The sequence below is a fragment of the Dioscorea cayenensis genome, chromosome 19 (assembly GCF_009730915.1).
Source record: "Dioscorea cayenensis subsp. rotundata cultivar TDr96_F1 chromosome 19, TDr96_F1_v2_PseudoChromosome.rev07_lg8_w22 25.fasta, whole genome shotgun sequence".
Lineage (NCBI taxonomy): Eukaryota > Viridiplantae > Streptophyta > Magnoliopsida > Dioscoreales > Dioscoreaceae > Dioscorea > Dioscorea cayenensis.
The window spans coordinates 26,652,013-26,667,735 of NC_052489.1; the positions used below are offsets into that span (position 1 = coordinate 26,652,013).

At 36.5% G+C, this 15,723-nt stretch overlaps 2 protein-coding genes across 5 annotated transcripts; one reads left to right on the forward strand and one right to left on the reverse strand.

Annotated features, from left to right (window-relative positions):
* Positions 1 to 409: 409 nt before the first annotated feature.
* On the reverse strand, positions 410 to 6,289 carry LOC120249810 (general transcription and DNA repair factor IIH helicase subunit XPD). Of its 3 annotated transcripts, XM_039258472.1 has the most exons (12): positions 5,361 to 6,288; positions 5,145 to 5,291; positions 4,755 to 4,837; positions 4,270 to 4,673; positions 3,973 to 4,166; positions 3,493 to 3,673; positions 3,083 to 3,207; positions 2,756 to 2,845; positions 2,566 to 2,644; positions 2,369 to 2,445; positions 832 to 940; positions 410 to 726 (listed from the first exon to the last, which is right to left on the reverse strand). In XM_039258472.1, exons 1-12 carry the CDS (start codon positions 5,963 to 5,965, stop codon positions 613 to 615), a joined length of 2,208 nt encoding a protein of 735 aa, XP_039114406.1. In that variant the 5' UTR covers positions 5,966 to 6,288; the 3' UTR covers positions 410 to 612. The 3 variants fall into 3 exon arrangements, with proteins under 3 accessions (XP_039114406.1, XP_039114407.1, XP_039114405.1); XM_039258473.1 differs by having other exon boundaries at positions 3,973 to 4,112; positions 4,354 to 4,673; positions 5,145 to 6,289; XM_039258471.1 differs by having other exon boundaries at positions 5,145 to 6,288.
* Positions 6,290 to 6,776: 487 nt separating this feature from the next.
* On the forward strand, positions 6,777 to 14,393 carry LOC120249509 (nodulin homeobox). Of its 2 annotated transcripts, XM_039258040.1 has the most exons (18): positions 6,777 to 6,968; positions 7,274 to 7,317; positions 7,743 to 7,868; positions 7,949 to 8,104; positions 8,350 to 8,433; positions 8,529 to 8,660; positions 9,518 to 9,742; positions 10,026 to 10,157; positions 10,299 to 10,394; positions 10,476 to 10,637; positions 10,726 to 11,041; positions 11,134 to 11,256; positions 11,332 to 11,401; positions 11,781 to 11,838; positions 12,558 to 12,662; positions 12,840 to 13,400; positions 13,495 to 13,529; positions 13,671 to 14,393. In XM_039258040.1, the coding sequence occupies exons 4-18, from the start codon at positions 8,036 to 8,038 to the stop codon at positions 14,242 to 14,244; spliced, it is 2,742 nt and encodes a 913-aa protein (XP_039113974.1). In that variant the 5' UTR covers positions 6,777 to 6,968; positions 7,274 to 7,317; positions 7,743 to 7,868; positions 7,949 to 8,035; the 3' UTR covers positions 14,245 to 14,393. The 2 variants fall into 2 exon arrangements, with proteins under 2 accessions (XP_039113974.1, XP_039113973.1); XM_039258039.1 differs by lacking the exon at positions 7,274 to 7,317.
* The last annotated feature ends 1,330 nt before the right edge of the window (positions 14,394 to 15,723 follow it).

Genomic DNA, 15,723 nt, shown 5'->3' on the forward strand with positions numbered 1-15,723 from the left:
GTCATTTGTCAAAACTGGGTTCATCAATTTTTGAGATCAAGTTAATATGAAATGAGCTGTAATCATGATCGACTGGAACATAATTGGATTTTTTTTTTCTGCTTGCATATTCTTGCAAAAATGGGGTTTTGTTTATATGCCTTGTAAAATTGATATTTATGTGGAAGTCTGTAAATCATTTTTTTTTCTGGGTTATATACATCAGATAGCTTGTTGACTTGCTGAAATATCAATTACAAAAATGCATAAAAACATAAAACTGGGATTTACTTTTTTTTTTTCTCTTCATTTTGTATCGGGGAAAAAAAATCAAACGATAATTTACAAGATTTAGTGGTTGGTCTTCAATCTGTTGGTCTTCATCCATACAATAAACGGATTTCGGAGGCATCCACAAGTAAATGTGATATTGAATGAGGATAAATTCACGATTACTAAGTTTTCTAGAGACCTGCAAGTAATTTTTTTCAATAAATTTGTTTACTGTAATCCATTTGATAAAAAGGAACAACTATGCTGTTTCTCTGATTCATCAAAAAGAATGTACAAGCACAAGACTTCGATATCATAAGTTAAAAAAACTTTCCATTAGTGTTGGACGGTCAAAAAGTCTCAAAACATCTCAAGAGTGGCGTCTGTCAAATTCTCCAGATCTTCTTGTGATAACAATGTCTTTTTGCCAGTACCACCAGTTTTATCATACGGTTGGGCCATTCTCCTAAGGAACTGCACCGGAATATGACCAAATTAAGCATAAACATCAGATTTGTTCATTCCAATGAAACAGTAAACTGGAAACAAAGATTACTTGTATATTAATCAATAACAAACCTCGCGGGCTATGTGTAATGCCATGTCTGTACTGAGGTTCAGGTGGGCATCACGTAAATGTGACAATATCCACCCGGGTAATTTAGAACGTTTGTCGTGTCGGCTATATCTGCATGCAAACACATCTTTCATGTTAATAGATGCGGAAGTACATGAATACACTTCAGTTACATAGGCAATCTTCAGGGATGGATGTGTGAAGACAAACAACCATCTAATATTTTTCACCTCCGCTCAAATTTTGACACATTAATCTTAATCCTTTGTCATTAGCAAATCACAAATGTGCATAATCTATGATGAACTATTTTTTCGTAACCAAGGAATTAAAATCAACACAATTTAGAAAAATCAATCCCAGATGCATATTATTGGGATTTGATTCAATTAAAAAGCTTAAACTGATAGCATGAGAGATCCAAGTTCATATATTTTTATATAGTCACCAAATTATGCAATGTGGAACTAATAGAACTATTAGTTACTTCAACACGCTTATCAATTTAACCGAGTTATATGATACCATGCCACATGCAAAAGAACTTAGGCTACTACAATATGGCACTATTGGCTACTCTAATACTTCCAAATGTCACCAGGCAGCATACCTCAGCTTAACTAATGGTTGACTTCCATTCAATGTATTGCTTTGTGAATGTATGTGTCTTTGATATGACTCACTTCTGTTAGCTTTGTGTATACAAAACTATTGAGAGCAATCTAGCATGTGAAAATGGCTTTATGGGTCCTGCATACACACACGCACACACACACACACAACCCCTCTTCATACTGTTCTATTCCTAACTGGAATGCTGAAGGCAGGACTCTTTACTGGAAATATCTCCTTTCTTTTCATGGGGGAAAAAAGAATAAAATAACAATCTCAAAGGTTGGATTTTGCATTTGATCAAGGATCCAACAATGCCGACTTGGCAATCTTTGTGACAAGGAAGAAACAATGGAAGTAAGTAGTAAAACGGAAACATTTTAATGGCCAAATAAAATTTGATTCTGATGGGCATCAACCTTTCGACCAGTAAATTAGTGATTGCTCCCTCTTGACTTCAGTTTTGAAACTAACATTGGAGTTTAAGAAATTCTTTGTTTAAGGAGAAAAGATTGTATCCAATGAATATCATCCATATAGTTGATTAATATTTTTATGGTTCCGTAAAGTATTACATGCCCTTTGTTTGGCACTTGGTATATTAATAAATTTAACCCTTTTACAAGTTTATCTATGTACAAAAATGATCAGGAAACAAAATTGATATTGCTATCGTGAAACTAAAATTACAACTTGAGAAGTTCTTCATTTCAGGAGGAAAAATTATACCCTATTAATATTTTTCATGTAGTAAAGTATTGCTATGGTTTCATAAAGTATCATACCCTCTTGGGATGGCATTTAGTGTATCAATATATTTTGACACATCTAGCATTTATTTATTTATTTATTTATTTCTTTTTAAGACAATGATAAGGAAAGAAAATTATATATGGATTGCTAGGAAAGTGATAGAAAATAATGTACCTTTTGTCAGCAAATATCATCATTCCATAATCAGCCTTTGATCGAATAACCCTGCCAACACATTGTGCAGCTTGCCTCTGATCCAAATAAGTACCATATCAACAAATGTAGATGTGAAGTAAGGGCCAATACTCACAGGTCATAAATACCTAGATCTAGATGAAGACAAAGTGTGTATCAATGGTGAAGAAACATACCAATGCATCAAATGTCAGGAAATCACCCTCCTTAATTTGAAAAGTATCTCGTAAATATTCTAACCTGGCCAAAAGTATCCTGTAAAAGAAAATCACAAGACAAAATTATACGAAAGTTTTGAAAAGCCAAATCCAATACAAGGATTGGCTAATCTATTTGGAATGGAAAACAAGTCTTAAAAAACTTTACCTGCTTAGTGTGTATTGGAAAGGAACCCCAAACATTATAACTAGTCTTCCATAGTGTCGATCAAAATCTATACCTTCAGCTACCTTTCCCCTACATGGTGCAATGGTGCATGCAGATAAAGCTTATGTTAATTGCATGAACGATGTAAAGATTACCTACAATTGAAACTAAGAGCAAAATGAACAACATATTCCAGAGTAACTGGCAAATTTATGCCAAACTAATGTTAACTTTACCTTGATTTTGAATTTGTAATAACCAACATCAAATTTGCCTGCTGCATTAATCATGCAAGATGAGTATCAACAAGAACAAAAAACAAAGTACCTGGCAACAGAAAAAAAGACAGCACCTCTCCCACAATCGCATGCTTTCCGATAGTTATCTAGGGCCAAGGTAGTTTCAACTACATCCTGAGTTTCAATAAAAACTAGCTTATGCTGCATAACATCCTGAGGAAGAGAACAATAAATTTTGTTAGATAGCACATCAAAATGTTATATTACATTATCACTGGAAAGTTACTATTCAGGTCAGATCGAATAACAGAATATAATAGTAGAAGACAGAACATGACACATTATATTAAATTGCTAGAAGACTAAAAAGGTGAGTCATTAAATGTGCATAAAGTCTTTGGCCTTTAGATGGTAAGCAATGACAAAGGTGTACATGGTGCTACTTCAAAGTTAACAATCAGCAGGATAGAATAGCATGTGACAAGGGAAAGCCATCACCTGCAAAATGCCCATTTCATTCCAGCTATTGACAATGCCATCCATGTAGGAGTAACTAACAAAGAAACAAACAATGCCGTCTGGAATAGCAGCAACCATTTCCAGCAAGAGCCGTCCATAATTCCTCACAACACCAGGATCACTCCTCATATCAAACTTTGTACTTACAGGCAGCTGATCACTGACCCATGACAAGAAATTATAGACAAGAGAACATCATGAACAGAATGAGTAGCTGATGAAATATAATATAATTTCCACAGAAAATTTAGCAGTTGAGCAAAACTGGGCAACTGGAGCATGACCATGATGATTGCAGTGCTAATACAAATTTAAGACTTATGGAACTGCAATATAGCACAAAAACGATAATCTGAAGATAGCTGATGACTCTTCTCAGAAAATTGCATGAAGTACCTCCTATATATAGTGATAAATCATACTGCGGGAAAGGAAATTTATCTTTCTTGTAGGTGATACCTTCCACGAGTCAGAACCATTGGGCAAATGCATTCTCTTGTCAAAGACATTGTAAAACTCCGGCTGATGACTGGATTGAAATTCAGAAGCCGGGGATAGAGATCAATTGGGCTTAGAGTTCCAGATGTTATCACAACTGACTGGAAGCGATCAAATACAGGATTAATGGCAAGCGAGGCATCATGACAACTTAGCTGAAGTTTTAGCAAAACAAAGAGATAGTGAATTGATGAGCAAACACTAAGCTTAAACAACATCATGCTTTTAACATACTAATAAGCAGACTAGAGACACAACCTGCAATACTGGATCTGGTATATGAGGCATTCTTTCATCAAATGGCTCAATTATTATAGAAAAACCTCGTGTGTATGTACTGACCAGAGTTGCAAAGTCGCATATAGTTTGGATGTGCAAAAAATCATCAGTGTCTGTTATTTCGAGTGTGAGCATGAGAGAGTGCAAGCGATCATAGCAGAACTTCAGCATCTTCTGATCAATGCCAGCATGGGAATTCACTGAAGCAACAAAGGCAACTGGCACTTCTGTTTCAACATGCTCAGTCTGCAACCGTCCCTTCAAATACTGCACCAGTCTACGCAACACTGACAAGAAATGCTCCGCTTTTCGTATATTGCCAGGTACAGCTTCCTTCAAAATATCATCAGGCAAAGCCGGGTTTGCAAGCCATGAATCCGTCACTTGAGCAAACACAAAATAGAATCAGCAACAGTTCAAATATTCAAAATAAAGAAAAAACCTAAAAGAGGAGTCTTATATACTTGGCAGGTTTCCCCTTTGAGCCAAGCCCTCAACAAGCCGGTTATATTCTGCACGCAATTTGCCAGCATCTGTGGCCTTGAACCTTCCTACCAAATCAAGCATTTTATGAACAAACATAGTATTAAAGTTTCAACATTTTGCATATATTGTCTGAAAATTAAGCCAAAAGAACAACTGCTATCAATTTAGGACAATCCAAGTTCAAGTGAAACCATTACTCACTCAAAAAAGTTTCCACAGAAACAGAGCAATTTGTGTTCAAGATAAAGAGCAAACTTATGATTTTTAACTCGAAAGGGAATAATTTAAGCTCAAGATAAACTATTGGAACCTCCAAATCAACCTCGCAAATTAACAAACTTATAAAGTCATCAGAGGATAGAACAGACCTATCAATCTCCTGCGAAATTCGATTCAAATTCCTTGTTGCCCCATCCAATGTCTGCTTCCTCACACTCACACTCAACGCCTCGATGCACACATTGTCAATATTGTGCGCCTCATCGAAGACCACCACACACTCTCTCTGCATCTCCCTGGAGATCACCCCGGCCACCTTCGGATCCAGCAAATATTGGTAGCTATAAACGACCACATTAGCGTACCTGATCAACTGCCTGGCAAGGAAGTAGGGGCACCACCCTTTTTCTCTCCCAATCGCCCTCAGATCCTGCAGGGTGTAAACCCCTGGCGGCAGCATCACCGCGTCGGGCCCCCCGGAAGCCGCTTGATCAAATGCCTCAAAGAAAGAACACGTCTCAATAGCACCAGGTGGGCGCTCAGCAGCGAGGGAGCGGACCCAGGAAGCAGTGAGACGGCGACATGCGGAGTCCACGGAGTCACGGGAAGGCGAAGACAGGGCAGCAGGGTTGACACATAGGTTCTTGCGAGAGGAGAGACCAAGAGCAAGGAGTCGCGTTTGAGGAGGAAGATAAGGGAGGAGGCGGCGGAGCTCGGCGAGGGTTTTCTCCATCTCATGGACAGTGCGCGTGCAGTAAAGGAGCTTGAGGGGATTGGATGGGTGGGCGAGGGAGTAGCTGGTGATAAGAGATAGCAGCGCAGCGGTCTTGCCGGTGCCAGTAGGCATCTCAAGGAGGCAGTGGCCGCGCGCATCGAGCGCACGCTTGAGCTCAAGCATGTACTGGTATTGCTCCGGATAGATGTGGTCGTAGGGGAAGTACACCGTCACGTCCTCGATCTGGAACTTCATGGCTGCGGTTCTTCTCGGATCTCGATCCCTTTCGCTCGCAAATGACTCAAAGAAGGTGCTCTAGAAGCTGAGATTCTTCACGGCTGTGAGGTGTTCGATGAAATGCCGCAGATAAGGTAATCTAGAAGCATCTGGCCATGTCCTCGATCTGGAACTTCATGGCCGAGCTTCTTCTCGGCGCTCGCAAGCTCGCGAGGTGTTCGATGAAATGCCGCAGAGAGGATATTCTTAGATGATACGATGGGGCGGGTTTCGATCTCGTTTGTTCGCACGCCGCCGAGATGTTCGAGAGAAAGGCTCTTAAGCGGGTTCCGGATTCGGGTAATATCAGTGTGAAATCTTTCCGAACCTCGACCCGGATCCGAAATAAGATTTATTATTTATCTTTTTTTTTTCTAAAAGTGAAAGTTGTTCAAATTTTGACATGTGTCCTGATATTATATTTTTTCTATTATAATTATAAACACGTGTCAAAATTTAATAGGCTGGAATCAAGATATTTTGAGAATCAAGAAAAATAAAATAAAAAATAACCGTTGGTCTATACTTGGAAAAATTAAAAAAAAAAAAATCTCCAAGAAATATAAATGGGAAGGAATAAATCATAAAATCAATCTAATTATATTATTTTTGCCAAATTTATAATTTAATTATATACGATATAATTATATCATACCACGGGTGGTGTACTGGCATGAGTATACATACCACCTTTATTATATATATATAAATTAATCTATTATTTTTATATTATATAATTGCGAAAAATAAAGAGAATATATATATATAAAAAGATAGAAAAAAAGAGGGATTGAGAAACCGGGGGAAGTAAAAGCCACTCCCTTTTGAGAGATCGCAGAGGGAGGGCTAGAAGCCCGCTTGATCCATCTCCTTCCCATCCGAAGTTCCGCTCCCAGAAATCGCTCATCCTGTTCCAATCCGTTCTCAAGATTCCTCGGAGATGAGGCACGCCAAGGAGGAATCCTCGCGAACTGCTGATCAGGTGAGCTCTTGTTCCATTATTTATCATGGTGTGAAAACTTTGAGTGTTTTGATGATAATCTGGGAAAACGTTGCTGGTTCTGGAGTTCAATTTGATTGGTTTATTCCTTGTTTCTTTGTTGTCTGCTTGGTTGCTAATGGTGCTGACGGCCAACCAAGGTTGGAGCATGGTTTGAGATGGATAGTCCCTGTTTTTTTATGGTTGATTTGCATTAGCTTTGCTTTTGTGCCTGCAAGGTTGCATTTTTTTATTATGTATTCATTCATTCATTCATTTATTTATTTGTTTTGGTGGGTATTGTGAAGTGGTGATACGTCTTGGACATTCCTTGCAATGTTTTTCCATAGAGGTGAGTTCTTCATTCTATGAGGTTGTATCTAGTGCATAAGTGTGCTTTGTGGCTTAACTCTAATTTTAGAAAGGCTGAGAGTTGCTATCCAATAATTAAATTTTAAATGCAAACATGAATGTATGCCTGCAGTTGCTGATATTAATGTTAGGATCATTGATCATGAACTTTGTATATGTTGAGAATGCATATTGTTTCTAATTGTGTAAACTTAAATTGTTGGACTTGCTTTCTCGTGACATTGTGAACTACAGTCAGAATTTCTCTTTTTTCTGGAAAGTGAAAATGTGGATATGCTATATTGCTGCGTTTTAATATTTGTGGCACATGCTTTAGTTTAACCTTCTTTTTTGACTTGTATTTTGATCTTTCTGAATTAATGATTGTGCATGCTGCTTGCTTTTAAATATTTTTTTTTATTATAGGCAATTAACCTGAATTTAGCGGTTCAAGAGTTGAGTGGACTTGCTTCTAGAGAGCTGAATAAGCTGCTGAAAGACTCTGAGAATTTCAGTATACAGCTGGGCACTGAAAATGGGCCTCCTAACCAAGTAAAAGTTTTCAACCTTTTATTTTCCTAGATTGGATTTTCTTTCTAAGAAGATTGTTCTGACATGTTCACTCAATTCAGTTTGACGTGGAAAAACTTGCTTCGTCTCTTCCTTTGCACCTTATTGCGGTGCTCTTATCTGGTTCTGACAGTGCGCACTTGACACATATGCTTCGTGGTGTTCGCCTTTTGCATTCATTTTCTGACCTAGCATCTCGGCATTCTAGACTTGAGCAGGTGCATTCTCATACCATATCTGATTTATCACAATTGATGTCTTATAACTGTAAACATAAATTTTGTTGATGGATGCAATAATCGGTCATGCCATACGTTTTTGTTGTTCTTTCCTCTATTATTTGATTCATAAGTATGAAGCTAAGGACATCACATGGGCTATTTCCTAGAGAGGCTACTTGCTATTGTGGTTTTGTTTATTAAGGTCCATCTTCTAAACTTTCGTCATCGTTTTCTTCTTATAGATTCTGCTGGATGATGTAAGATTAACTGAACAAATGCTGGATCTTGTATTTTATACCTTAATCGTTCTAGGAAGTTATGATCAGGTACATTTCTTTCAACTTTTTCCAAGAACACATCCAAATTCATCCCCATGACCACCTAGTTGATTTTATTTCATATTTTTGCTTGAACTTTCTAGGTCAAGCATCTTGGTTCATCATCTCTACCTCTTTTGCATTCGGCTCTTGTTGCTTGCACCCTTCATCTTTTAACAGGATATATTTCAACACAATGGCAGGATCTTGTGCATATTTTGCTTGCACATCCCAAGGTATGAGTACAGTTTCCTTTTTTCTCTTGTTTCCCTTTAATTACCAATTTAGTGTATTTGCAACTGCTGTTATTAATAGGTGCGGTATTTATGGTAAATAATATCTTTGTATGTGTGTGTATAGTTTTAGCAATGTAGATCCCATATTATCAGTTGTAAATGCTATTGGTTGAAGCAAGATATGGCTTATATCATAATATTTTAAGCAGAATGATGAGCTCATCAAAAATTAACATTTCTAATCTTTCTTATCATCATCGTCATCATCATGATCATCGTCATCTTTCAATGAAGGCCTAAAGAATTCTTCCAATGAAGGCCTGCCGTGGAAATGGACAGCTAAACCTACACCTATATCAAGAATTTCACACTCTTTTTCTTCTAGACAAAAGAAAAACAAAAGAAACATTTTGACAGAACTTAAAGAATTCTTCCAATGAGCTGCTAAAATGGACAACTAAACTTACACCTAGACCAAGAGTTTTACATTCTTTGTCACCTGGTCTACAAGCTGACATTCTTTATATGCCATGGTATCTTGGTTTCATGTGTTGGTGAGAGCATGTGGGCTCACAGTTAATTTTGGATATTGATGTAAAATTGCCTTTATAAATCTTTTTTGATGCAGAGCAAGTGTTAACTAATTCAATTAAGTCAGGACTATTTCTAATGTTCATCCAGCAGTCTCTTATCACAGAATATTTGTCTGTTTGTTTTATTCAGTTTCATTTCTAAATTGACCTGTCTATTATGCAATTATATATACTGCTATGGCTGTGCACATCAAATTTCATTCCTCAAATCTCAATATGGATATATAATCCCCATATTTCCTGACTCATTTTGTTCCTTTTCAGGTTGATATATTCATGGATGTAGCTTTTGATGCTGTGCATGTTGACATTATGCTCTTACATATAATGTTTTCGATGTTGAACAATGATATCTTATGCAACAAAAGCAGTCTTCATGCTTCTGAAGGAATAATTCACTATTTCTGCCAACAATGTGAGGCTTCTTTGCAGTTTCTGCTGTCCTTATGCCAACAGAAATTATTCAGGGATCGTCTCCTTAAAAATAAGGTGAAATGACGTATACGGCCTGTATTTATTACCTGTGCAGTTTTTCATTACGCTTTATTCGGGTACTCACTGTACTTCATTTTGCCAAATAGCCTAAGATGGTTGTCCTTTCATCAATGGGCTAATGAGTTTGTGTTCATTATCCAGTCTTCTACATGTAACTAGAAGAATTAAGCTTTCCTAAATTGTGCTAATCGCATGGAATTTAAGTGTTATTTGTTCTGGAGATTACTTGAAGTCTTGAAATTTTGCTATTTCAATTTACTAACGTAACTCTTTGCAGGAACTATGCAAAACTGGGGGCATTTTTTCTTTGGCTCGTACTATCCTGAAATTAAATGCCCCAGATTGCTTTAAGGACTCCAACAGCATTCTGGCTGCTGTATCCAGACTGAAAGCAAGAATTCTATCTATTGTAATGTGACAGTGTCTGCATCATCCATTCATTCTCTTTTGAACCCTTTGCAGGGCTTAAGGATCAACTTTTCTATCTATGGTTAATATCCCATAACAATTTTGTTGTGGTGGTGCGTAATTAACTCTGTATTTTCTGCAGTTGCTGCAGCTCTGTGAGGCAGAAAGCATATCTTACCTGGATGAAGTTGCTAGTTCTGCTAAAAGTATGTCGTTGGCAAAATCTGTTGCCCTGGAGGTTAGTGCCTTAAAGCACAAATTTCATGATTCACAGTGATTCTAGCTAATGTTATTCATCAATTTTATCTCATAAATGCAGATTCTTGATTTACTGAAATCTGCATTCAGAAAAAATGCCAATCAACTGGGTAGTTCTCTAGACAAAAGTAATCCAAGGGGCCTGGTGCTTCTTAACTCAATGCGTTTGGCTGATATATTCTCAGATGATTCAAATTTCCGATCCTTTTTTATGATTAATATTGTGAGCTACATCTTTTGGACTTCCATTTTATTGTGCTGAATCTTAGTAATCCATGTTTCAATCTCATTTTCCTTTCTTCTCCTTCCAGGTGCAAGTTCTAGTTGGGATATTGGCCATTCCCCATGAAGACTTTCTATCCAGTTGGTGCTCAGTAAATGTTCCTATGATAGAGGAAGATGCCAGTGTTGACTATGAACCATTTACAGCAGCTGGTGTGGCATTGGCTTCTTTAGCTGACGGCACTGGGAGTGCTCTGCCGACCCCTGCTATTCTCAATGAAACAAATAGCTCATGTGCTAACAATTTCCATGGTGTGCCCACTGTGTCCTATGTACAGCAGAGAACATCGTACTTAGTGAAAATCATAGCCAATCTACACTGTTTTGTTCCTAATATTTGTGAAGGTCTCCCATTCTTTCTTCATCAAAGTGCCATGAGTTTTTTTTTTTTTTTATTTTGTATTCCGTATGATCAATTTCTTTGTCACACTCAACAGAAGAAGAGAGGGACCTATTTCTCAACAAATTTTATGAGTGTTTGCTCAAGGAGAATGACTCATTTTCCCTCTATCCTTCTGCTTCTGATTCATGGAAAGCCTCTGTTATCTGCAAAAACCTAGGTATCCTCAATCTGTTTGTGGCATTCATGTTTTCAAATTTTTCTGTATATTTGAAATTATATGTATGGAATGCAGGTTCCTTGTCGAATTATGCTGGATCTTTGATTCCAAACATGCTCAATGCAGATGATGTTTCACTTTTGAGGTGAGCATTAGGTGTTTTCTGTCAAAATTTGTTTTTCTATAGAAACATTGTCATTGCTCCATCTATAAATTGATGTTTGTGGTATCATGAAGATCCTCTCATTCTATCTAATTCCTTTTTTTCTTTTATCATATTTATTTTCTTTCTTTATGTCCTTGGTCTCTAGACCTCTTCAAATTTACCAAGGTTTATGATGCAATATTTTTGTATGAAGTGAAAGTGGAGAGTGACAATGCATTTTATTGTTTAGTGATCATTGCATAAGTCTTCAAATTTCTCTAATATGGATTAGGCCTTTTCTTCTAGAAGCTCCCTACCAACACTTTGTTCCTTTTCATAAGATTGTTGGTAATCACTTTTTTTCTGGTTTTCCATGCAGTTTATTCTCTAAAAAACTACAAGCATTATTTCCTCAAATTGAGGGATCTTTGATCCAGGTATTTTTCTGCCTCATTTATATTTATATGAAGCAATTGGCTTTGGAGAGTATTTTTATCTTCTGAACTTCAAATTTTCTTGTTACCTTTCGAGTATTAGGGTTTTTTCTTTTATTCTTTTTTTCATTTTTACTTCATTTTAAAAAAAAAAGAATTTGCACAACTATTTTTGAAAACATTTTATAGAAAATATCTCTCGCTTTCCCAAGTTTCAAGAGAATTTCATGACATGTGGTTAATTAATTATGTGAAATATTTGTTTACAAATTTTATCGTAATTCTACTCTCTCTACAACGCGCTCTTATATTTAAATCATATATTGATTAGGATTTTTTTTTATAATTAGAAAAGGTGGTTCTTCTAGATATGGTTTTAAATAATTTTTTTTATATTTACGGAATAATGATATGATATAACAAAACCAAATTACATAAATCTCTTACTAATACCAATAAATGTATATATATATATATATATATTTAAGTGATTGACCATAGGATTAAATTTGATTATCATAGTAATTAATAAAAACATATGTCCTATTAATGTATTTTTCATTTTTATTTCTAAAACTTGCTTTATAATACAATTCAAACAAATATATTTTTTAAAATATAAAATAAAAAATAAAGGGCTTTTTATACAAGCAAAATTAAAGAATGAGTCTTTTAAAGCTTAATATACCACTTAGTTTTCTTTGTATTAAATGGCGATTTAGGAACCTTGTGTGAAAGAAGAAAGTACAGCTGAGAGCAAGCTTGAAGACTCTTACCCTGTGCAGGACACTTTGGGAAATTGGGGCACGAACGTAAAAAATCCACAGGTAAATACTGGAAATGAGGACAAGCTTCCATGTGCCACTTTTATCTTTTTGGTGGTTAGCAACATTGTTGGTAATAGTTATTATCAAAAGTATTAAGTTGTAGAAGATGATTCAATTGAGCATATATCAAGCAGGTGACAATGATGATGTCCTATAATGTTGGTTCATTCTAAACAGGACTCCCAAGGTGATAGGACAGATGCACCACCGGGATCTGGGGGTCTAGATACAGGTGGTCTGGAAGAGACTCAACATGCGAAGAATGATATCAACATGAAAGTCGGAAATCACCAAAATTTATCGTGCCAAGAGGCAGACCAGGTCACTGTCACAAGCAAGCCTAGAGAACTACCTGAAAATGATGAGAGTGATAAGAAGAAGATGAAGAGCACAGTTCCAGCCACATGGAATACATCTAGATCTTTGAGAGGGACTGAAAAGGAGACACAGAACCCTGAAACAAATGATATGGAAGTTGAATTTACCAAAGGTGATCCTGATCGGGCATCTGATAGTGGTGAAGTCTTTAAGACTGCAGACTCTGCAAAGGAAGGTAATTGTCAAGATGATGAGAAGGTAGAAAGTACCCACGGTGAAGAAAAGCAACCGAAGAAACGGAAACGGAATATCATGAATGACTCGCAAATTATGTTAATTGAGAAAGCCCTTTTGGATGAGCCTGAAATGCAGCGAAATGCAGCTCTGTTGCAAACGTGGGCAGATAAGCTAAGTGCTCATGTATGGGTGGTTTTCTTTTCTTTTTTTTCTTTTTGTCTGCAATGTCTCCTTGTCTTAATGCATTGTTTTTGTGACCATTGTACTTTTGTTGTAGGGCTCTGAAGTGACATCATCTCAGCTAAAGAACTGGTAAAGAACTTTTTCATTGGAGCATATTCTAACACATTCAACTTATCATTATTATCATATCACACATTCACACACACAACACAAAAGCTCAATAAACACCTTTAGAGCATTGGTTTAGTAAGTACAATGTCTGAATTGCAGGCTGAACAACAGAAAAGCAAAGCTTGCCCGTGCTGCTCGTGAAACTCGTGGCACATTGGAGGGAGAAAGTGCCTCCTATCAAGAGAAGCCTAGTGGGTCTGGTGTCTCTCACTTTGATGATTCTCCTGAGAGTCCGGTGGAGGAGATATACCACATGCCTACAAGAGGGAGCAGTAGGAGATCTGGAAATGCAATGGCAGGCAATGTTCAAGAAAATGAGAAGGCCTCTCGAGGAGAATTCTTAAGTTTCACACAACATTGCAGCCCGATGAACTACCCTTGCGTACGACCCTCATCATTTATGCCTGGTCAGCTGGTTGCCTTATCAGATAGAGAGGGGAAGGAAATTGGAAAAGGAAAGGTGTTCCAGGTCGAAGGTCGGTGGTTAGGAAGAAGCTTGGAAGACACAGGTTTATGCATTGTAGACATCACAGAGCTCAAGATTGAGAAGTGGAAAGAGGTTCAACACCCTTCAGAAGCTGGCGGAATGACATTCGAGAAAGCTGCCGCCAGGAACGGTGGTGTTATGCGTGTTGCTTGGGATGCAATAAGGATCTCCTTATTGCCTCCATGAATCATATACTCACAGCAGCATAGTTTTGTTGTATTACTGAAACCATGCTTTTAGGAAAAGCTTAGTTGTTACCCAAATAACTCTTATTGATCATAGTCTCTCATTGACTTCAGTCCTTATGATAATCCATGGTTCATATTCATCGATAATTGGTATTTTCCTTCATGAAGTTACTAATGCCTCTTATTTAACTGTGTAGATCAGATCGACAACTTTCTCCGGCATAGGTCACAAAGCAGATAAATGCTTGCAGATATCAAGCAACTCGGGCATCGACTATTTGAATTGTAAGTTTGCCGACTCTCTGACTTAGCTTATAAATGTGATTATGTGCATATCTTTGCATTTGCTAAAGTTGAAGAGTGTGGACAACTGATGACTTCTGGTTTTTAGAAGGTGATCACATGCTTGCACATTTATTTTTTCTTTCAAGTGATAAAGAAACATGAAGCAGCATTTGAAAACTGGCCCACTTCAAAGAAACATTGCCTCTGATTTGGTGGCCTAATCCAATTCAAACTTTAATGCCCATAAACCTATGTGATTAATTAATTATGATGATTAATTGATCCATCATTTGGAGCAATTAGGTTGGGTGGGTGGTAGCATGAGTGTTGCATTTGTTTCAATTTAAGCAATGCTTGCCGTGTTTTTCTTGGATTTCCCTTGGTCTCCTAATCACTTATTTGTTTGAGTTTGACTTAACCTCTTGATCGTTTATTGATAATACTGTTATGTGTTCTGTGTTCAATCTTGGTGGCTTTCAAGAATGTGGTCAAATTCACTTCATTGGATTCACAGAAATTGAGTATTATAGATTTGATTAATTGTTTCTTTTTTATTGACCACGAAATTGAATAGAATTAATCCTTTGGTTTCGGATGAAAGTATATGTTCAACAAGTTTGAACAATAGATTTATATATATATATATATATATATATATATATGACTCTCTTCATTGTATTAAATTGGACTGATTAGGATTTTTTATTTTTAATTTATTTTTTTAGAGAGAAATTTAGGAGAAAAATTGTAAGTCATATTGATTGAAGGCTACCTAAATCCATTGTTCTTATCTTGCGTTGCTGTTTCATTTATTATTTATTATTTTTTAAATTTCAAAATTCCAAAAAATGATAACATAATTTGGTAAAAGCATATTGAAATAGCATTTAATATCTGTGTGTATTATTATTATTATGGTCTTAGGGATCATATCTTTTGAGATATATTAAAAAAAAAAGAAAAAAGGATTTTGCGGTGGCAGAGGACAGGGAACATCACCATCGCTGTTCTGCCATTTTGGAAACTTCTTGAAGACTTTATGGGAAAAATAATATTTGAAAACATTTCGCATTTAGGTATATGCATTATAAAATATTTAGGATATATATACCCCTCTAAAATTTTATAAGTACATAAACATCTTGTAAAGTGTCTTCCATCATGTCCACATCCTTGTTAGTTTTAATATTAT

Excerpts from the sequence above, each read along its gene's own strand:
- LOC120249810 (XM_039258471.1), bottom strand. The coding sequence starts at position 5,965 with ATGAAGTTCCAGATCGAGGACGTGACGGTGTACTTCCCCTACGACCAC. Across the intron at positions 2,446-2,565 it reads TCCTGACATTTGATGCATTG|AGGCAAGCTGCACAATGTGT; the intron begins GTATGTTTCTTC and ends TATTTGGATCAG. Across the intron at positions 727-831 it reads CATTACACATAGCCCGCGAG|TTCCTTAGGAGAATGGCCCA; the intron begins GTTTGTTATTGA and ends ATTCCGGTGCAG.
- LOC120249509 (XM_039258039.1), top strand. The coding sequence starts at position 6,927 with ATGAGGCACGCCAAGGAGGAATCCTCGCGAACTGCTGATCAG. Across the intron at positions 6,969-7,742 it reads CCTCGCGAACTGCTGATCAG|GCAATTAACCTGAATTTAGC; the intron begins GTGAGCTCTTGT and ends TTTTTATTATAG. Across the intron at positions 8,661-9,517 it reads TTTTGCTTGCACATCCCAAG|GTTGATATATTCATGGATGT; the intron begins GTATGAGTACAG and ends GTTCCTTTTCAG.